Consider the following 19,950-nt stretch of genomic DNA (forward strand, 5'->3'; position numbering starts at 1 on the left):
GCTACTTCATTTGGGATAGGAAAAAGAGAGAGGAAATAAGTAGGTAAATTAGATAGGGTACTCTTTATCAAAGTAACCTTACCCCTGAAAGAAAGATATCTTGCCTTCCAAGATGCAAATTTTCTCTCCATTCTTTGAATAATCGGATACCAAATCGAGGAAGCCAAACAATTTACCCCTAGAGGCAAACCGAAATATTTCACTGGAAGGGATTCAATCTGACAAGCCAGGACCTCTGCACATATGTTGGTTACTTGACCCATTGGAATGATTTGACTTTTATTCCAATTGACTTTGAGCCTAGAGATCACCTCAAACCAAGTTAAAATCCCAAGGACCAAATCAATATGAGAAGGAGAAGCATCCACAAAACATAAAGTTTCATCTGCAAATTGGAGAATATTAACCTTCTCCCCCTTAGGAGCAATTGCAAAACCTTCCCACTCACCAGACTCAACGACCTTCATACAAAACAGAGTAAGGATTTCCATGATACAAATAAAGAGCAAGGGGGACAGGGGGTCACCTTGTCTAAGACCCCTGGAGCTATCAAAAAATCCTGCAAACTGCCCATTAATCAAAACTGAAAATTTGGGTGAGGTTAATCACACTTTAATCCAGTTTCTCCATTTCTGCCCAAAATTCATATGCTGCAACACAAGATCAACACACCTTTAGTTAACATGATCATAAAGCCTTCTCAAGATCAAGTTTGCAAATCAAACCTGGGACACCCTCTCTTCTTCTTGAGTGAATCAGCTCATTAGCAATAAGAACTGAATCAAGCATTTGCCTCCCTGGGACAAAAGCACTTTGATTGTTTGAGATAACACTTCCTAATACCTCTTTCATTCTCTCAGCAAGAACTTTGGCTAGGATTTTATAAAAACTGTGTAGAAGGCTGATTAGTCTGAAATCTTTAACATTCACTACCCTTTCAATTTTTGGAATAAGGGTAATAAAAGTAGTGTTTAAACTCCTTTGAAGCAAAGCATTATCATAAAATGCCTGAAAGACATTCAGAATATCTTGAAAGGATCAGTTTCTGTCTCTGTACGCTCTTTCTGATTTGAAAAATGAGCCGATCTCGTCTTTCACTACCCCGTCCTCTTCCACTTCTGGGATTGGGTGGAACTTGGGTCTAAGAAGGGATTTGAGGGATTCAGACTTCGACTGTATTTCGAGCTTTCTTGCAATTCTTGATAACGTTGTCTTAGACCCCACTAGGGCGGATTCTAGAATTTGGACACCTAACCCCAATGGCATTTTCTCTCGTGCTTCTTTCTTCAAAGTCTTAAGTCAGTCCACCAGTCCTACTCTGTCCCCTTTTCCTGTTGGTGAGGTTTGGTGTAGAGCTATACCTCCTAGGGTTGGTAGTTTTTGTTGGGAAGCCTATCTGGAAAGAATCAACACTGGTGATCTACTCCAAAAGAAGAGACCCAATACTTGCTTGTCACCTCAATGGTGTGTTCTGTGCAAAGCAGATGGGGAGACTGGTTTTCACCTAATGGTGTCGTGCCACTTCGCGAGGTCGTTGTGGGATTAGGCTTTCTCCTTGTTTGGAGGCAGTTGGAATCCCCCATCAGACATGCAGGGCCTTTTCGCCCCCTCCTTCTTCAGGTGGCGGTTAAAAAGGGGAAGGACAACGTGGAGAGGACTAAGGGCTGCAGTATGTTGGACACTGTGGGAAGAAATGAACTCCAGGATATTCTCAGAAACTCAAAGAGGGACAGCAGATTTGAGGACTATCATACAGTTTAGGGCGGTACAGTGGCTGAAATCTCTGGAAATATTCACAGATTACACTGTGGATGACATGTTGAGGAAGTGGGGTGAAATTGCAAGTTGCACGCAGACCAAGTCAGTACTAAGTGTGGCTTGGACCCCCCACCTAGTGGATTCTTGAAATTAAACTTTGATGGATGTAGTAGGGGAAACTCGGGACAATCAGGGATCGGGGGTGTTTTTAGAGATGAAAATGGGGCCATCTCTGCTATGTTCTCAGGCCCAATTGGAGTGGGTGACTCCCTTAGAGCTGAGATATGTGCAGTTATGGAAGGAGCCTGGAAAGCTAAGGAATTGAACATCAAGAAACTTATAATTGAAGGGGATTCAGAGGTGGTGATAGGGTGGCTGACCAAAGAACAAAATGATCTTTGGAAGTATAACAATGAGAAGAGGAAATTCAAATGGCTGGTGCAGGAGATGGAAGTTAAGACATGTTGGATTAAGAGATCAGCTAATTCCCTAGCTGACGGTTTAGCAAAACAAGGGGCAGAAAGGGATTCCTTGTTTTGGGCTAAGTTGTAATGTTAGTGTCCTTGTATCTTTGTATTTTCTTCTTTCCTTTCTTGAAGTTCTTTGTTACTCTTGGAAGATAAGTGTGTTTGTCTTCCACTTGTAAATTTTCTACTGATGAATTAATGAAACTGTTATTGATAAAAAAAAAAAATATCTTGTTTCACAAAATCCCAGCATTTAATATAGAAAAGGTTGGTAAGTCCATCCGGCCCTGGTGATTTATCATTAGCCAACATGTTAACTGCTGCTTTAATTTCCTCCTTCGTAAAAGGTCTCTCAATGAAGGAGGACTGATCTTCACTCAGCTGCTTGAAGGGAAGGTTTCTAGGAAAAGGTCTAAAGGTCCAAGACTCTTTATAAAGATTTTTATAAAAGCTAGTTGCCACTGCCTTCATATCTGCATCAGATTCCCCCACTCTTCCCTCCCCTTCCAACTTACTAATTGATGAAGCTCTTGCTCTAGCATTTGCCATTCTTTGAAAGAAATGTGTGTTTTTATCCCCCTCTTTTAACCAAACCACTTTAGCCCTCTGTCTCTACTTGATTTCTTCAGTCACAGGCAACTTATCAAACTTAATCTTTGCCTGAGATCTCTTCAATCTGCTTTCCTCAGATAAAGGACCCATCTCTTCTGCCGAATCAATCTCCTTAATGATACTCAATAGGGCTCTCTTTTCAGTTTCTGAATTCAAGTTTTTCTCCATTTTCCAGATTTTTAGTCTTGCTTTAATGGCACCAAGCTTTTTTGCCAAAATGAATGAACTAATTCCAACCACCTGCAAGTCTTTCCACAGTCTTCAGCAAGGGAATGAGTTTATCATCTTCAAACCAGGTATTCTTAAACTTAAAGAGGGCTCTGATTCTACATCTAAAACCACAGACCAACTGAATTGGAATATGGTCTGAAACTGGCCTAGGAAGGGCAATCTGCTTAATATCAGGGAAAAGAAATTCCCTGTTAGGTTAATTTATTCTTTCTGTTATTGACTTCTTTGCTGCATTAAAATTCGCTGAAAAGAAATTCCCCATCAGGTTAATTTCTGGACTAGCTTCTTAACTTGCAGTTGTCCAAAATGGCATGGCACCTTTGGCTACTTCTCACTAAAATTGGGCCCTAACATAATGCAATAGAATTAGGATAAAATCCATGCTAACCTTTGCTCATTTTTTCATTTTACTTTGGGTTATAATGTAGGGATCCACAGCTATTCTTTGGCATCACTTTAACCATTTAAACCAATGACTCAGCATTCATGTTTAAGTTGGTTTGCTACAGCCAGCAGAGTCATCTTGTATTTTTCTGTAGTATATTGTGGTGATTATATCACAACAAACTGGTTGAAAGGACAGAGGGCTTCTGATACTTACATACCAATTCTATTGTTTCTCCAGATGTAAAGAGTTACTCATAATTTTTAGCCGGAAGATATTGGCTTTGGTTGTTTTCCTCATGTAAGACTACAAGGACACACAGCTACAGTACTTTGGTTGAGCACTATGAATCTCGACCTTGTACACATAAAGACTTAAAAACTCGCAGTTCAGGACCAGCAGATGAAGCTGATCCCTCAGCTCTTGCTGTTGTGAAGCTTTCGTGAAACCCATAAGACACAGAACTGCAGATCTGCCAGCTCCTGGCTTCACCTACATACCAATGTGAAGCTAGCAAGGCCTAAGCTCACTGACCCCCAGCTTTGGCCAACAACCTTCCTTGTAGCTTTGTCCTCCCCTTGACCCCAACCTTGCCAAAGTCACACTCGTGGCTCGCTTAGCAAGAGGCAACACAACCCCAATTCCAGGGTTGTGCCCCGTGGTGAGACCTAAAGAAGGGTGTCAAGGAAAGCTGGCACGGGCCAGTACTTGGTCCTCCACTCCACATGTGTCCCGACCAAAGCAACCTCGGATCTGATGCCCCGGTTAACTAAGAAGGAATGTCTGAGGAATATCCCAAAAGGCTGCACATACCTACCTGGTCAGCTTTTCCCCTACAAATGTGGGATTTGGTCACTTGCCAGAACAGCAAAGACCCTGAACAGTTTGTCGCCCTTGAGCCTGAGAGAGTACATACATCTTCCACACACAACCCCAAGGGGGCCATTTGACACTTAGCACTCTTGGCATTTGAACTCCCAACCTTCATAGCCCATATGCATCTACTCAGCTGTAAGCTTACACCTCATCTTTTCTGGAATTTAAATGTATGACCTTGAAGGAAGCTTAAGATCACATAATTGATTGAATCTTTTGTTGGCAGTGAGGCTGAGGTTTATCTATTTGGGGGCTGTATAACATCATGGAAAGTTGTGAATGGCAAAGATCTCCTTTTTGTTCGACCAGATGCAGTATTCAATGGCCAGAAACCAATAAGGTATTTATGTCTCAATTATTGTAGCCACATGGTTGTTAATTTGTTATTTTAATTGTTCCTAATGCTTGTTCTTATTAGTTTTGAAATATCTATTGAATTCTGTATTGGATTTTTTTATAAGCACAATTTTGTATAAGTTGTTTTGTTTGCTTTGTTCTGGATTATATAGACTGAAAGAAACTCACAGAATTTTTTTTATTAGCAAATAAAATTTTATTATAAGAAGTAATTAAGATTTAGTACAAGAAACTCCCAGACTATATTGAAAACAAAAGTGAGTCTGATGACATGTAATCTGCAAGCTATGATTCTCTCATGGCTGAGAGAGAGAACCATAGCTTTTATGTTTCTTTATTTCTGGCTTGAATACTAACCATATCTATGTTGTAACTAGCGGAGGCATCCCACATTGTTTTCCACAGTTTGGACCTGGCCCTTTGCAGCAGGTACTGTTTTTTCTCTCTCTCCTAGTCACGGTTACTAATTATGAATCATCATTCCTCTTCATTTCTGTGTGTGTGCGTGTTTTGGTTTTGAAGGCCTTATATGGTTTTTGCAAATTAACAATAAATCAAGGAATAAACAGCTGCATACCTTGTGAGCTAAAAAATGGTCTATTTGGTCCATTTTCTGATAGTTCAGATCCTTTTGCTCTAGGAAGTGGCCTTGGTAATAATTCATCTAAAGATAGTACTTCATTACCATCATCATCTAAGCCTTGTCCTAACTATATGGGGTCGGCTACATGAATCCTGTTTTTTCATTCCATTCTGTTCAGTGCCATATTTGTTTCAAGATAGTACTTCATTGAAGGTAAAAATTGTGGTGAATAGTAGAGTTGGCCATAGTGATGCTTACCAAACCATATTAGTACATGTAATATGAGTAAAGTAACCTAAATTGAAAGAATTCAACCAGATGATCCTAAACATTGGGATCCTCCCACTTGTATGTATGATGGGAATAGGGGGGGGACAGGCTTTCGTGGAAGCTGATTATTGTAGACACTGTTGTACTAAATCTTTTATTCTGAGTTAATAAGTTACTGAAGTTACCCATAAAAAAATCTGTATCTTTCTAATGGTGATTTGAACACAACCTGGACTTACTGTTCCCAGTGTGTTCTAAAAAACTAAAACATGACATTATACATAGCCTTGGTAACCAGAATCATCTCTATTGGATGGTTTTCTATCTCTAAAATACCATTCAAAGTCTTGTGATTGGAATCAATCATGAAAAATGAAGGTATCACCACACTAAACATATTCAGGAAGAGGACCCATGGTGCTTGTTCTTTGCTGATAACATAGTATTAATTGATGAAACTAGCAAATGGTTAAATGAAAAATTAGGTTCATGGACAAATACCTTAGAAACAAGAAGCTTTAAAATAAGTAGGAGAATTAAAACAAAATGTATGCAATGTGAATTTAAATTATTTAACAATAGGAGTTCAAATCAGGCTACACTTAGGATTGGAACCAAGAGATAACTGAACATGGCTTACTCTGTTACCTTGGTTCAATATTTCATAACAAGTCAGTTGAGGAGGATGTTGACCATAAAATTGGAGCATGATGAGCAAAATGGAGGGGTGAATTTTGTAGGAAGTGATCTGCTACAAGTTGAAGGGGTTAGAAGAGCTAGGGGCAGACCAAAAAGGTCATGGATTGAAGTGGTAAGGAATGATTTAAATGCTTATAATTTAACAATGAATATGGAGCTGAACAGAATGGAATGGAAAAACAGGATTCATGTAGTCAACTCCATATAGTTGCAATGAGGCTCAGACAAAATGATGATGATGATATCACTGGCACTCATAAACATGTCAGCCATGCTTCTTCGGTGTCTTGACTAATTCTTACTTTGATATGTCCTTTGTTGGTTATGTCTCAAATACATTTTGTTAAAACCGTTCCAAATTGGTTGTTGCTAATGGAATGGTGGAAGTGTTATCCGATGAACTGCCTTGTTTCACATTTTTTTTATAAGAAAAAATATTTTATTAATATCAATTTCAAGTATTACAATAGGTGGGTTTTTCCACCTAATGTTTTAAAATGCGGAGGCGTGACGCGAGGCGTTCCACTACCTAGAGGCAAGAGGCGTAAGCCTCCCGAACACAAGGAGGTGTAAGCCTTCTTAAGAGGAGGGGGGTTAGGAGGAGGATGAAGAGGAAGGGGGGATCTCATTTTTTCTTTATTTTTAATAAAAATCTTTTATATTAAGAAGAATAAAGATTCATAACAGTAGTTCAAAGGGGGGGTCTCATTTTTTCTTTATTTTTAATAAAAACCTTTTATATTAAGAAGAATAAAGATGCATAACAGTAGCTCAAAGGGGGGGGGGTCTTGTCGAAGTGAAGGCAAGCGAGCAAAGAAGCAGAGCAAGACCCCCCTAACTCAAAAAAACAAATTGGGCTGCATCGAAAAGGGGGATTCGCCCCCCAGCCAAAGGGTAAGGGGGCAAACCATTTTCTTTCCCCCTATGCCTTATCTTTTCTTCCCTTTCCTTTCCTTTTCTTTCCTTTTCTTTTCTTTCCTTTTCTCTTTTTTCCTTCTCTTTCCTTTCCTTTTCTTTCCCCTTTCTTTTCTTTTCCTTTCCTTTTTTTTCCCTTTCTTTTCCTTTCATTTCCTTTTCTTTCCCTTTCTTTTCTTTTCCTTTCCTTTCCTTTCCTTTCCTTTTTTCTTTTTTCTTTTTTTTTCCCTGTATTTTCATATCATGTGTGTATGAAGTGCAAGAGGCATATGCCTCTAGCACACCTCATGAAAAAAGCACAAGAGACGAGGCACCTGAGGCGTATGCCTCAGAGGTATCAGCGCCTCTGGCATACGCCTCAGTGTCACAGGTGACTCCTTCGTCGCGCCATCAAGCACCTACCGTGAGCCATCAGAGTGCCAACCGCGTGCCTTCATGGTGTCAACATGCGTGTCATGGGTGGGCTTTGCATGTATTTTGTAAGGGGGGACCGCCAATGGCGTTATTGTAATTACATAGTATGATTTTTCATCCTTTTGATGTTTCCTATTGTCACTCCCCCAAAAGCTTAACGTACTCTTTGAGGGGAGGTAGGTAGTCGAGTGAGTCATGAGCATGTAAAGGTTAAGCATGAGATCCCCTCGACACCGAACTGTGTGCTTATGCTTGCCATCCATTAATGCAATGCAATTTTCCTTTTATCTAATTCGTGTGCCATCTTTGTTGCCTTTTCTTGTGTTGTTGCTTGTTGCTTAGGCTTACTTGTCGCATTCGAGTGCCGCATGGGGTCCCAACGACTAGCCCTGTGATAGTTGGTATCAGACCAGGAGCTCCTACACACACTCTGGACCTTGTTTTCGTCCCTACGTCAACACAATGAAGAGCAACCGTGGCATTGCCGATGACACACCACATGGGCGGCTCCAAGCCCACGACACTGATGAAGCTCCACTTGACGAACCTACCAAGACACAAGCCCCAAATGGCCGCACAACTAAAGCTAGCAAGCACGACAAACAAGTCGACCAACTAGCTAGCGTGAACATGTGCCTCCTACGTTGCGATGTGACAGTGGGAGAAACCCGAGATCGGGTTGATGAACTCCACCTCAACCTAGAGACGGTTGAGAATGTAGTGGTGGAACTAGAAGGACGTTTCAATGGCGCCTTCAGAGACATGCACACCACCATACAGAATTCGGGAGTTGGGCCTTCCCAAAGCAGCCTACAGGGCTTTCTAGACAGATTTCAAGTGCAATTGAATGAGATGAGAGATGAGATGACTCTCCTAAAGAGGGCGGTGGCCAACGCACCTAGCACTCCCTCCACCCTAGCTTCCATGAACATCAAGATCCGAGAGCCAACACCTTACTCGGGTGCTCGAGATGCTAAGGAGCTTGACAACTTCTTGTGGCAATTGGAGCAATATTTCTCTGCCACTGACATCATTGACAACCAAACTCAGGTACGTATAGCTGTTATGTATTTGATCGATATCGCAATGTTATGGTGGCGTAGGTGTTGCCAAGACATTGAACGTGGAACCCGCACCATCGACACCTGGGTTGGATTCAAGCGTGAGATCAAGTGGCAATTCTACCCAGAAAATGTGGAGTACATGGCGCGCCGAAGAATGAAGAATCTCAAACATCAAGAATCACTACATGACTATGTCAAGGAGTTTTCGGCCTTGACGCTAGAGATCTCTGACATGTTAGACAAGGATCTCCTGTTCAATTTCATGGACGGTCTCAAGCCATGGGCTGAGCTCGAACTCCAGTGACGCGGGGTTGAGGACCTCGCCACTGCCATGGTCGTAGCTGAGCAGCTTGTTGATCTGAGAACACCTAAGGAAGATGCGCAAATACCATCCAGTCCACGTACCATGAGTTTTAGTGGGGGAGATCAACAATCAACCTCTACAAAGGAGAAGCCAGTGCCCGCGGACAAGCCCTACAATTACCAACAAGGGAAGAAGCCACAAGGAGGCCCAAGCTATCAGGGCCACCAATTCACTAGGAGACCTCCTTCTGCACCTTGTTACCTTTGCAATGGGAAGCATTGGACGAGTGACTGTCCAACCCAAAAGAAAATAACTGCCCTCATCGCCAAACTCAGCGATAGTGAAGAGAGCGATGAGGAGAAACCCACAGCGGCGCCAAGAGTAGGCGCCCTCCAGCTCATCAACGCCATGGTCAAGAAAGAGGCCACATCCAAGCGGCCCACCAAAGCCCACAAGGGGCTGAATTATGTAGACATCACCCTCGGCGGGAGGCCGACCCAAGCCTTGGTGGACACTAGGGCCACCCACAACTTCATTTCGCTTGCGGAGGCAAAGCGACTCGGCTTGACCACCGCCAAACAAACTGGGTGGGTCAAGGCTGTCAACTCCAGGGCCAAAGCAGTAGAGGGCATGGCCCGTGGAGTAGAACTCCAAGTTGGACCATGGAAAGGACCCATCAATCTATCTGTGGTTCCCTTGGATGATTTTCAGGTTGTTCTTGGAGTGGAGTTCCTCACGCAGGCGGAAGCAGCACTTATGCCACACATCAGCAGCTTGCTTATTCTGGACGAACACTCCCCTTGCATGGTTCCTGTCTCATCAGCCTTGCAGATACTTGGGAAGCAGCTTTCAGCCTTGCAGTTGTACCAAGAAACCAACAACCATGAAGACAGTGCCACGTCAACAAGGAAGAACCCCTGTCAAGTACCTCACATCGACACTGGAACTGGTTGGGAAGTCGTCACCAGGAAGAAGTCACCCCCAAGACAGTTCCATTTCCAGTGCCAACGCCAATGCCAACGCCCAAGTCAGCACCAACATCAGCATCAGCATCAGCTTCAACACCAACCACATCAGCAGAAGTCGACTTCGCAGTAGAAACTGCAAGCGCCCACAATTGATGGGCCCAACAGAAGACCCAAGGCCGTGTCAAACCTTGCCCACATCTACTACCACAACCACCGGGGAGAGCGAGTGCCACCCAAGCCATCTAGGGACCATATTCACATCATCCCTCAGGCTAATTCCCGTAGTAGCCCTGTGAGTTACCCTTGGGGAAAAATGCATGGGAACCCACACCTTAATAATCCAAAACACCATTTTGATCCTTACCTGGCCCAAACCTACTCCTTAGCCAAACTGAACCAGTCACTAGCATACCTTGAGGCTGCCAGGAAAGGACTTAGCCATAGGAAACCCCAACAGAATGAGCCAACCCAACCATGCCACCAAAATATACACCTCGGCCTTGGACGACAGCCGATTTGGGGAGCAGCAGAAGAACCTTCCTTCCGCTACAGTGACTCTAAGGGACCAGCCAAAGCCGATCTCCGAGGACGTAGATCGAATTGAGTGGGGGAGAATGTCACAGGTGACTCCTTCGTCGCGCCATCAAGCACCTACCGTGAGCCATCAGAGTGCCAACCGCGTGCCTTCATGGTGTCAACATGCGTGTCATGGGTGGGCTTTGCATGTATTTTGTAAGGGGGGACCGCCAATGGCATTATTGTAATTACATAGTATGATTTTTCATCCTTTTGATGTTTCCTATTGCCACTCCCCCAAAAGCTTAACGTACTCTTTGAGGGGAGGTAGGTAGTCGAGTGAGTCATGAGCATGTAAAGGTTAAGCATGAGATCCCCTCGACACTGAACTGTGTGCTTATGCTTGCCATCCATTAATGCAATACAATTTGCCTTTTATCTAATTCGTGTGCCATCTTTGTTGCCTTTTCTTGTGTTGTTGCTTGTTGCTTAGGCTTACTCGTCGCATTCGAGTGCCGCACGGGGTCCCAACGACTAGCCCCGTGACATCAGGGCGTTTTGGGAGCGCCTCGCCTGGAGGTGTACGCCTCCCATGCCTTTTAAAACACTGTTTCCACCTTAGAGGCAACCTTTATGATTTACAATTTTTTCCAAAAACATTTGGTGCCTCGCTGTCCCCTGTTTGGCTAACACATCTGCCATTCCATTTGCTGATCTTCTCACCCATTTAAAGACAACATTCAGCTCCCTTGATACGCTTTCTATTTCCTCAAAAATATGTCTATAGACCCATGGGACTTGGGAACTACCTCTTGTCCATGAAATGACCAACTGTGAGTCCCCTTCCACCTCCAAGTTGTGGAAACTGAATTGGTTAGAAAATTTTAACCCATGGAGTAATACACACATCTCTGCTTTCAATGCATTGCTATCTATTAATGGCCCAGAATACAATGCTAAGACCTTTCCTTCTGAGTCCCCGAACACCCCTCCCAACCCCAGTGCAACCTGACTACCAATATAACTCCCATCAAAATTGAGTTTAGCAAAGTTGATTGCTGGTGGCCTCCATTCCATATTTACTTTCCTTGGCTTGAGCCGAAGAATCCACTTCCTTCCAAATTCCCAAAATGTCATTAGTTGAGAAACCTTGGAAATCCTCTAGCTCCAGGGTCTTTCTGTTTCACATTTTTCATCTTAAATATGGTTCTTGATCCATGAATATTTTTATTCTACAGCATGGGTTTGCAAGGAACATGGATTGGTCTATTGTTGGCTCTGATAATGTGGAAGGAAATCCTCTTATAACACTGGAGTTGCGTGATGGTCCTTACAGCCGCTCTATGTGGGATTTCAGCTTCCGAGCCTTGTATACAGTCAGTTCTCAATTTAAATTTCTTGCTAAAAATCTTGTCCTGTCAATTACATATATTTCTGAATTTTTTTTTTGGTGACTGTTTGCAGGTCAAATTATACTCAAGGAGACTTTCAACAGAACTAATAATCACAAATACAGATAACAAATCCTTCTCCTTTAGTACTGCATTGCATACTTACTTTCATGTAAGGAACCTAAATTCATGATTTCCGGACCCAATATGGATGTATTATTTTTCATATATATTTGGTTATTGATGTGAAATTTGTTGAGTTATTACTGTGCAGGCTTCTGTAACCAAAGCATCAGTGAAAGGACTGAAAGGTTGCAATACGCTGAACAAGGACCCAGACCCGACTAATCCTGTGGAGGGTACAGAGGATAGGTCTGTATTTTCTTTCCCATTAGTCTTGGTGAATTGGCCTTAACATTGTTCTAACAAGATCCCTTTCTTAACTTCTTTCGTTTTTATCAACAAAAAAGGTCACCATGCTGGATATACTTGTCTGAAAATGTTATTCAGAAATAGGAACAGTTGGAATTGGTTCATCTTTTTTTTTGTTTTTATTTGTTATTGATATTTTATTTACTTTTTTCTATAGGGTATTTCAAATGCATATCCTTTTATGCATTTGTATATATTTTACCAAGGTAGGAAATGGAATAAAATCTAATATATGTCAATCTTCATTTTTTTCTCTTATTTGACAAGGCAGCAGATGAAATTTATAACCTCTTGATTATGCCTAATTGAAAACACTAAAGCTTTAATATATGTAAATGCTAAGAATACTCAACTTAACTCAAATAAGCCTTGTCCTAACTATATGGGACTTGTCTACATGAATCTAGTTCCACCATTCCACTCAATTCAGTGCTATATCCATTGTTAAATTATGGACCCTTATATCATTTCTCACTACTTCAATCTATTTCCTTTATGGCATGCCCCTTGCTCTTTTAGATCCTTCAACTTGTAGCTGATCACTTCTTTTCATTGGGTGCTCTTTTAGACCCTTGCTCTTTAGATGTTCTTTGATGATTTTTTTTTAATTTACTATTTTTTTTTAAGTTTGATTGGTAAATTAATACTATTATGTCTGGACTCTGGAGGAAGGTGTATATTTCTGCTACTCATTGCATTTGTAACTACATATTGCACATCATCTCTGAAAGCCCTAATGACCAAGTAAAATCTGATTGAAGCTAAAGATAGGAAAGAAAGTTATTTAAGCAAATTTTGATTGGAGGGTGGTCTTCACACAAGCAGGTTAATGGTTAGTACATCAAGAACCGTTTCATTCTTAGGCCCATGATATCAAACTCTTGCAAAACTACACCACTAAGCAACTAATATTTTTTGCAATTTAATTTTTTCTACTAAAATGTTAGCTTTCACAGGTATTTTATACTGTTAAGATTTCAAAATTCATCAATTATCTTCTGAAATATGGAAAACTGTTCCACCACTTCTAACTGGAACTTTGAATTTCAGGGATGTGGTCAATTTTCCAGGATTTGTGGACTGTATTTACTTGGTTGCTCCCTCTGAGTTGCAACTTGACAATGGGTTGGGTGATCTAATATCCATCAAGAATACCAAGTACTTCAATTGAACCTTGCTTGTGATGTCTTGACTTTTATCTTCTCTTTATAGAAATTAGTATTGTTTGCTTTAAGTAACTTGCTTTTATCTGGACTTTCCTTGATAAAAGAATTCTGCTTCAAGTTTTTCTCTTTATAATTCCCTTTCCCATGCAGTTGGACAGATTGTGTCTTGTGGAACCCTTATTTGCAGATGGAAAACTGCTACCAGGACTTTGTCTGCGTTGAAAATGCAAAGGTAATGAAGTAACGATGCCCTTTTTGGATACCTGATTAAATGGTTATGCTTTTTCCTCCACATGAAATCAGTTTTTTTCCTCCTTTCTCTCTCTCTCTCTCTCTCTCTCTCTTAGTGATACTCTACCATATATATATGGCCTACTTATTGTCTATTGAGCAATCTAGACGATCAATAACCACCTCTTTATAGTTACACATTTAAGACTCTTCCTTTTCCCTTATTTGAACTGTGACACTCTCACCCATCAAGGAAGCGGCATGCTGCTTCAACTGTTGTTTTGATGTATATTCTTTTTGTACTGATTGTTGCAATGTATATGGTTATATAACAAGTTGAAATCCGTCATGTCCTAAAGGCTCAGTTTGGGAAGAGTGCAAATACAAGATTTTGAAATACCATATTCAAGGTTTTGCATTGAACATATTTGTATTTGCACTGTTCCCAAGCTGAGCCTAGGCTGCATTTGGTTGCAGTGCAAATTTAGTTTCACTAATGCAAAACTATGGTAGTGCAAACGATTTGGGTGCAAATTTGGTTTTATTTTTGTTTAAATTTTACTTTATTCTGTTTGATTGCAATACAAATGAAGTAAAATAAGACCTGAAGCAGAATAAAGTAAAACCTAAAACAAAATTAAACCAGAATTTGTGTTCCTTTCATTTGCACTCCCATGCATCTCTACTAGTGCAAATAAAATTTGACTGCAACCAAACACAACCCAAAGTGATAAATATTTAATGCAATGACCACAAGTCTATTGAATGTTCTCCCTTCTCTGTAACAACCTCAGATTGGAAAAGTTCAGCTAGAGCCTGAGCAATCATGGGTAGCAGAACAGCATCTTAGCATTGGATGAATTGAAGCTTACGAGGTTCTCAAAACTAGCCCTTGTTGCTTTTTATTGGTTCCTTTTTCAACAAGCTTTTAGTTTCTTAATAACTGTTGTAACTTAAGTCTCCAGAAAGAGTTGAGTTTTCCAAGGTTCTCTAATAATGTCAGTTTTGTTGATATTATATGAATATTTTATGCAATTGGACACATGAACCTTCACTCTCTTCACCAATAATCCCCACAAGAACAGTTTCCATGTTTGAAATGGTGGAATCTAGTCCTGTCACGCATGACAATCTCGCGAGAGTAAATCCTGGAGATGAATTTTGTTGCTGTGTGGCAGTCCTCACATACTCGAAGATTTTTAATGATTCGAATTGGTGTTCCTGGTGCAGTGTTTATGAATCCAAAAGCTATAGCTAGCTTCTCGCTGTGTTGGTGAATCACGGTTTCTTTCTCCTCTAGATCAAGCAATATATTTCCAGTTGCAGCAACATATCCTTCCTGCCTCAGTTTTTCTGCAATTTGGTCCCACATGAGATAAATCTTCTCTATTTGTGGATGGGAATGATCTCCAGCAAGAAATTCATGTACAACTCCATTCAAGCTAATCAAACTGCATCCTGGAAGTTTTGAAACTCCTCTATCCGTCATTAGCTTTCTCACTTTCACAGATTGATCCCACTGGCCCTCTGCTGCAAATATATTTGCCAAATGAATGTATCGGCCACCATGGCTGGGGTCCATTTCAATTAGGATTTCTCCTAATTGCTTGCCTAAATTGAAGTCACCATGAATATTGCAGGCATTAAGTAATGCTCCCCAAATAGCTGCAGTTGGTTTCATGGGCATTGTCTCAATCAGTTTCTTTGCTTCCTTCAGCTGTCCAGCTCGACCCAGAAGGTTGACCATGCACCCGTAATGCTCTATTGAAGGGGTCTCATTGTATACCTTCCACATGCTTTGGAATAAAAATTTCCCCTCATCAACCAATCCTGCATGACTACATGCAGTCAGAACCCCCGTGAAAGTGATTGCATTGGGTTTGATTCCTGCTTTCTGCATGTTGTCAAAGAGGTCAAGGGCTTCTCTTCCCCGCCCATGTATTGCAAATCCTGCAATCATGGCTGTCCATACGGGAACTCCCATCTCTTTTGTATTTTTAAAAACTTGCAGAGCTTCTTCCACATCACCACACTTGGAATACATATCCACAAGGGCACAACCAAGAATGGGATCAATTTGGATCCCGATTTTATCAATGTAAGCATGAATCCATCTACCTTGATCTAATGCTCCCAGATGCGCACATGCTGAAAGTGTGCTGACCAGTGCCACACCATCTGGTTTGATGCCCTCATTCTGCAAGTCGTAAAAGAAACTCAAGGCTTCCTTGAAGAAACCATCCCTAACGCAGGCAGTGATCATAGATGTCCAGGATATGATATTCTTTCTAGGCATCTTAGTAAACAGTTCATGAGCTTTCTCTCTCTCTCCACACTTCGCATACCCATCGATCATTGAATTCCAAGAGACGATGTCTCGTTCTTGGACCCTGTCAAAGAGTCGATGGGCCGAAGTGAGGCTACCAGATTTGGCATAAGCATGAATTAGTGAATTGGCAGCATAAATATCTATAGCAAAGCCTGTCTTCAGAACCTGACCATGGATTTGCCGGGTTTCCTCCAATGCTGATAGAGTGGCACATGCCTTGAGCAGGAAAGGGAAGGTGTAGTGATTAGGTAAGGCAGAATCACGGAGCATTTGGTGATAGAGGAGCAAAGCTCGTTCAGGCTCTTTGCTGTTTGAATAGCCTCTGATCATTATATTCCACATAAAGATGTTAGGTTGCTGAATGCTGTCGAATACTAGCTGGGCGTATGCCAAGTTTCCGGAAACTGATGTAGCAGAAAATGTGAGAAGCTTGGTAACTGGGGTACTGTCCAGAACCAGACCTGTTTTGAACAATTGGGCATGGATTTGCTTTATCTCTTCCATGTCGGAACACCTTTCTAATACAGATAGGGTTTGCACCTTCGTTTCCAAGGGGAATTGGTTCGTAGGAGTAAGCATGAGGCGTGCCATTGGAATAGGGTGAACCAACATGGAAGGTGCTTTGATTGTTGATCCTCTCGAGTATCGTCGTCAAAAACGGTATAAGAATCGAATCGTCCAATTTTCTTATGGGGCTTACAAACAAATTTTCTTCACACAATTTGGATAAGGTTATTGATATTTTTGACATTGGACAGGGAAAATAAAATACCCTCGAATTGTGTCGATATTTCAAAGTGGGGGCATCGTCATCACTCATCAGCAAGGTTTTTAAAAACGAACCGGAAACATAACCGGTCAGGACCGGTTTCCGGTTAAGTGGTCCAACTGTCCGGGTCGAATGGTTTGACCCATGATATCATAAATAAATAAAAAATAACATAAAATTAAATAAAATACATAAAAAATACAGAAAATAAAGCTATTTAAATACAAAAATAATATGGTACAAAACACATGGAAAATATAAAAATAAAATACAGAAAAATAAAATTATCTAAATACAAAAATAATAAAGTACATAACAAATGAAAATACAAAAAAAGTGTAGAAACATTGTCCTCTGTAACAGCCTAACAATGATCATCCTCCTTCGAACAGTGGAGCCGACAGTTTCTGTTCTTTGTAACAAGGATGGAGAAAATTAAAAAAACAATAAAATAAAAGCAAGAGGACGAGGGAGAATGAGAATGAGAACAAGAACAAGGTAAAACAAATGGAGAGATGGGAAGGGGAGGGGAGCAATGACACTGTTCCCGTTGCTTGCGAAGCAGAGTAGATGTGCTCCTTCGAAAACAAAAGCAATAGATTTTTTGAGAGAAAAAAGTTATCTTACGTAAAATCGCCAATCGTCAATTGCCGCTTCTCCTTACTGATGATTACAAGAGCAAGGGAATCCACTGCTGCAAAATTGCCGGTTGCCACTATAAAACCGCCGACTGCCACTGCTCCTTGTTGTTGCTGATTATAAGAGGAAGGAAATCCGCCGCTGCTCCTTGTTGCTCACCGCCGTAGATGAAGCCCTTTTGAGGAAGGAAATCCAGACAACATTCGTCGGTCATCGTGATCCACTATTGGTTGACGTTGGTCATGGCTGCCGGTCATCGGTCGTGGCTGTCATAGGTCGTCGGTTGTGTTGTCAGAGTATGAGAGGGCTGGAACTTGGAAGGATAATCGGAGGACACGAATGGATTTTTTCTTTTTTTAAATCAAACGAAAATGAATTTTGCTACCTGCAAACTGCTGCTTGGATCGAACAGTTAAGTGGTTCAACCGCCTGAATCAGCAATTTTTTGACTTTTTTAATGTTATTTATTAAATAACAGTTTACAGTATAACCGGACCTGGGGCTGAACGATTACCGGTTTTCCAGTCCGACCATCCGGTCCGATCCGGTTTTGAAAATCATGCTCATCAGCCTTCAATCGTTCTATCTCTCTGATGCGGTGAACATATAGCAGATTCTTTTATGATGCCACGTAACCCTACATTGTACAGCTTTGACCTTTCTGGCTTTGTTAAGCAATTACATTCCAACTGATTCCGATTACTGTATGAATCAAACAGACTGTAAATGCACCACTTCGTTTCTGATTCCGACTACCAATCAAACGAACCCTATTAATTGTTTATTAAATCATTTTTAATAATAGATCTAAATTCCAAATACAAAAATATATTAAATGAACATTTTAAGAGAACAAATATATTATTTCCATTATTGTTGTTTTCATATTTCCAAACTCAAAGGAATATGCATGAAGTATACAGCAAGATTCGAAGTTAGCAAAGTTAGAGTTTGAATAAAAAAATGAGAAGGTATTGTCAATAATAGCATTTAATATGTTATGTATAAGTAGAGAACAATTATACCTATCCTGCTAAGGGTGTCAATTGGACTGGATTTGGTCCAATCTAATTTTGTCCAATATGAGTCCATTATAGATGGATCAGGTCCAATTCAATCCAATGAATACTTTGGAGCATTCAATTTGTTCAAATTGGTTTTAATTTAGATTGGTTCCAATCCAAACTTGGTCCATTGATACCTAAATTCTTATTTTCTATCAATGGATTAAATATTGGTTCTATCCAACCCAATACAATATAAATCTATTACAGATGACCAAGTTCAATCCAATCCAATAAATACTTTGGGCTGGACTAGTCCAATTCAATATGTCTGATTAGTCCATCCAATCCATATACAAAACTATCAATTAAAAACTAATATCAATTTAAAATTTATATAAAACTAATACAAAATTATCTAACAATTATTAGTTTTATAATTAACTTTTACTAATTTAAAACCAATTTAAGTTCCACAAAAAGAATAAAAACTTGACATAGTTAAATAAATTTATCAAGTATTAATAAAAAATATTAATTTTAAATATAGTTTAATTAATTTAAAAATAATTTAAATTTTAATTAAAAATAGGGAAAATTATAAAAACATCATTGGGTTTTAATTTCTAATATAATTATTACATTATTGATAGTTTTGTTTCTATAGTTTTTTTCTAAAATTAAAAACCATTTTTGGTATAAATGTTGATTAGTAGAGTTGATAGATTCTATTTAATATTATACTCTCAAATATTTTCTAAACATTTTTTATTTTTGTAAATGTTTAATATGTTGTTATTTAATGTAATGTAAATTAAAATATTAATTAATTAATAATTTAAATATATATTAATTTTAAGTACTAAAATAATCATTTTATTATTAATATCTTATTAACATAAATTTCTTAAGATTAAAAGTCATCTTTTGATTTTAATGTAGATTTGATAGATTATTTATTCCATTGGTTTATAAAATATCAATTTTTAATATTGTCCTTTATAATTTTTAATTAAAATTGTTGAACATAAATATATTATTTATTTGAATTACATATGTAGATGCTATATGTAATAAAAGTTATTTTATTACAAATATTTATATAAGAACTAAGTTGCCTTAATGGTTTACGGTTTTCCTTAAGAAAGGCATGTACCTTGTTCAGAGACCTAGGTTTGAGTTGTGCATTTGTCTTTAATTTTTAATAAAAAGCTCACACATATCAATCCATACCGCATGGTATTGGACCGATACACTTCCAATAGCATACTGTGTGCTAAGTAAGGCTAATATCGATATGGCGTATCGTGTCCATTTTTAAATCCTTGAATGTAATATATCAGAATTAGTTTTACACACAAAAATACAAAATAATTATAGAAAAAATTGAATGCATCTATAATTCTATATTTACACTAAAATTAAAATATGAATAAGATTGTAGAACTTTCTTTTAACTAAAATCAAGGTTTTAAAAGCTGACCCAGAAATGGAACCACTTTTGCTTTTAAATTCCGGGCCAGTGGTTCAACTATCCATTTTGAATAGGTCAAACTAGTAAGATGTAAAA

At 39.6% G+C, this 19,950-nt stretch overlaps 2 protein-coding genes across 3 annotated transcripts in view; one reads left to right on the forward strand and one right to left on the reverse strand.

The window, feature by feature from the left end:
- Positions 1-14,702, forward strand: part of LOC104601840 (Galactose mutarotase-like superfamily protein) — a 29,781-nt gene extending 15,079 nt beyond the window's left edge. Inside the window, exons 4-11 of one of the 2 annotated variants that reach the window (XM_010265327.3) lie at positions 4,556-4,669; positions 5,064-5,115; positions 11,658-11,795; positions 11,884-11,982; positions 12,085-12,182; positions 13,293-13,400; positions 13,559-13,640; positions 14,434-14,702. In XM_010265327.3, the coding sequence (XP_010263629.1) occupies positions 4,556-4,669; positions 5,064-5,115; positions 11,658-11,795; positions 11,884-11,982; positions 12,085-12,182; positions 13,293-13,400; positions 13,559-13,640; positions 14,434-14,499 (757 nt within the window). In that variant the 3' untranslated portion in view covers positions 14,500-14,702. The remainder of the gene's footprint in view (positions 1-4,555; positions 4,670-5,063; positions 5,116-11,657; positions 11,796-11,883; positions 11,983-12,084; positions 12,183-13,292; positions 13,401-13,558; positions 13,641-14,433) is intronic. The other variant, XM_010265328.3, reaches the window with a different exon arrangement.
- LOC104601842 (Tetratricopeptide repeat (TPR)-like superfamily protein) lies at positions 14,629-18,142 on the reverse strand. The gene has a single exon (XM_010265329.3). The coding sequence runs from the start codon at positions 16,578-16,580 to the stop codon at positions 14,700-14,702; it is 1,881 nt and encodes a 626-aa protein (XP_010263631.1). The 5' UTR covers positions 16,581-18,142; the 3' UTR covers positions 14,629-14,699.
- Positions 18,143-19,950: the final 1,808 nt, after the last annotated feature.

This window comes from Nelumbo nucifera, chromosome 1 (assembly GCF_055504915.1).
Source record: "Nelumbo nucifera cultivar China Antique chromosome 1, China Antique-T2T, whole genome shotgun sequence".
Classification (NCBI taxonomy): domain Eukaryota; kingdom Viridiplantae; phylum Streptophyta; class Magnoliopsida; order Proteales; family Nelumbonaceae; genus Nelumbo; species Nelumbo nucifera.

Bases quoted from the DNA above. Each gene is read 5' to 3' on its own strand.
- LOC104601842 (XM_010265329.3), bottom strand. From the start codon at position 16,580: ATGTTGGTTCACCCTATTCCAATGGCACGCCTCATGCTTACTCCTACG.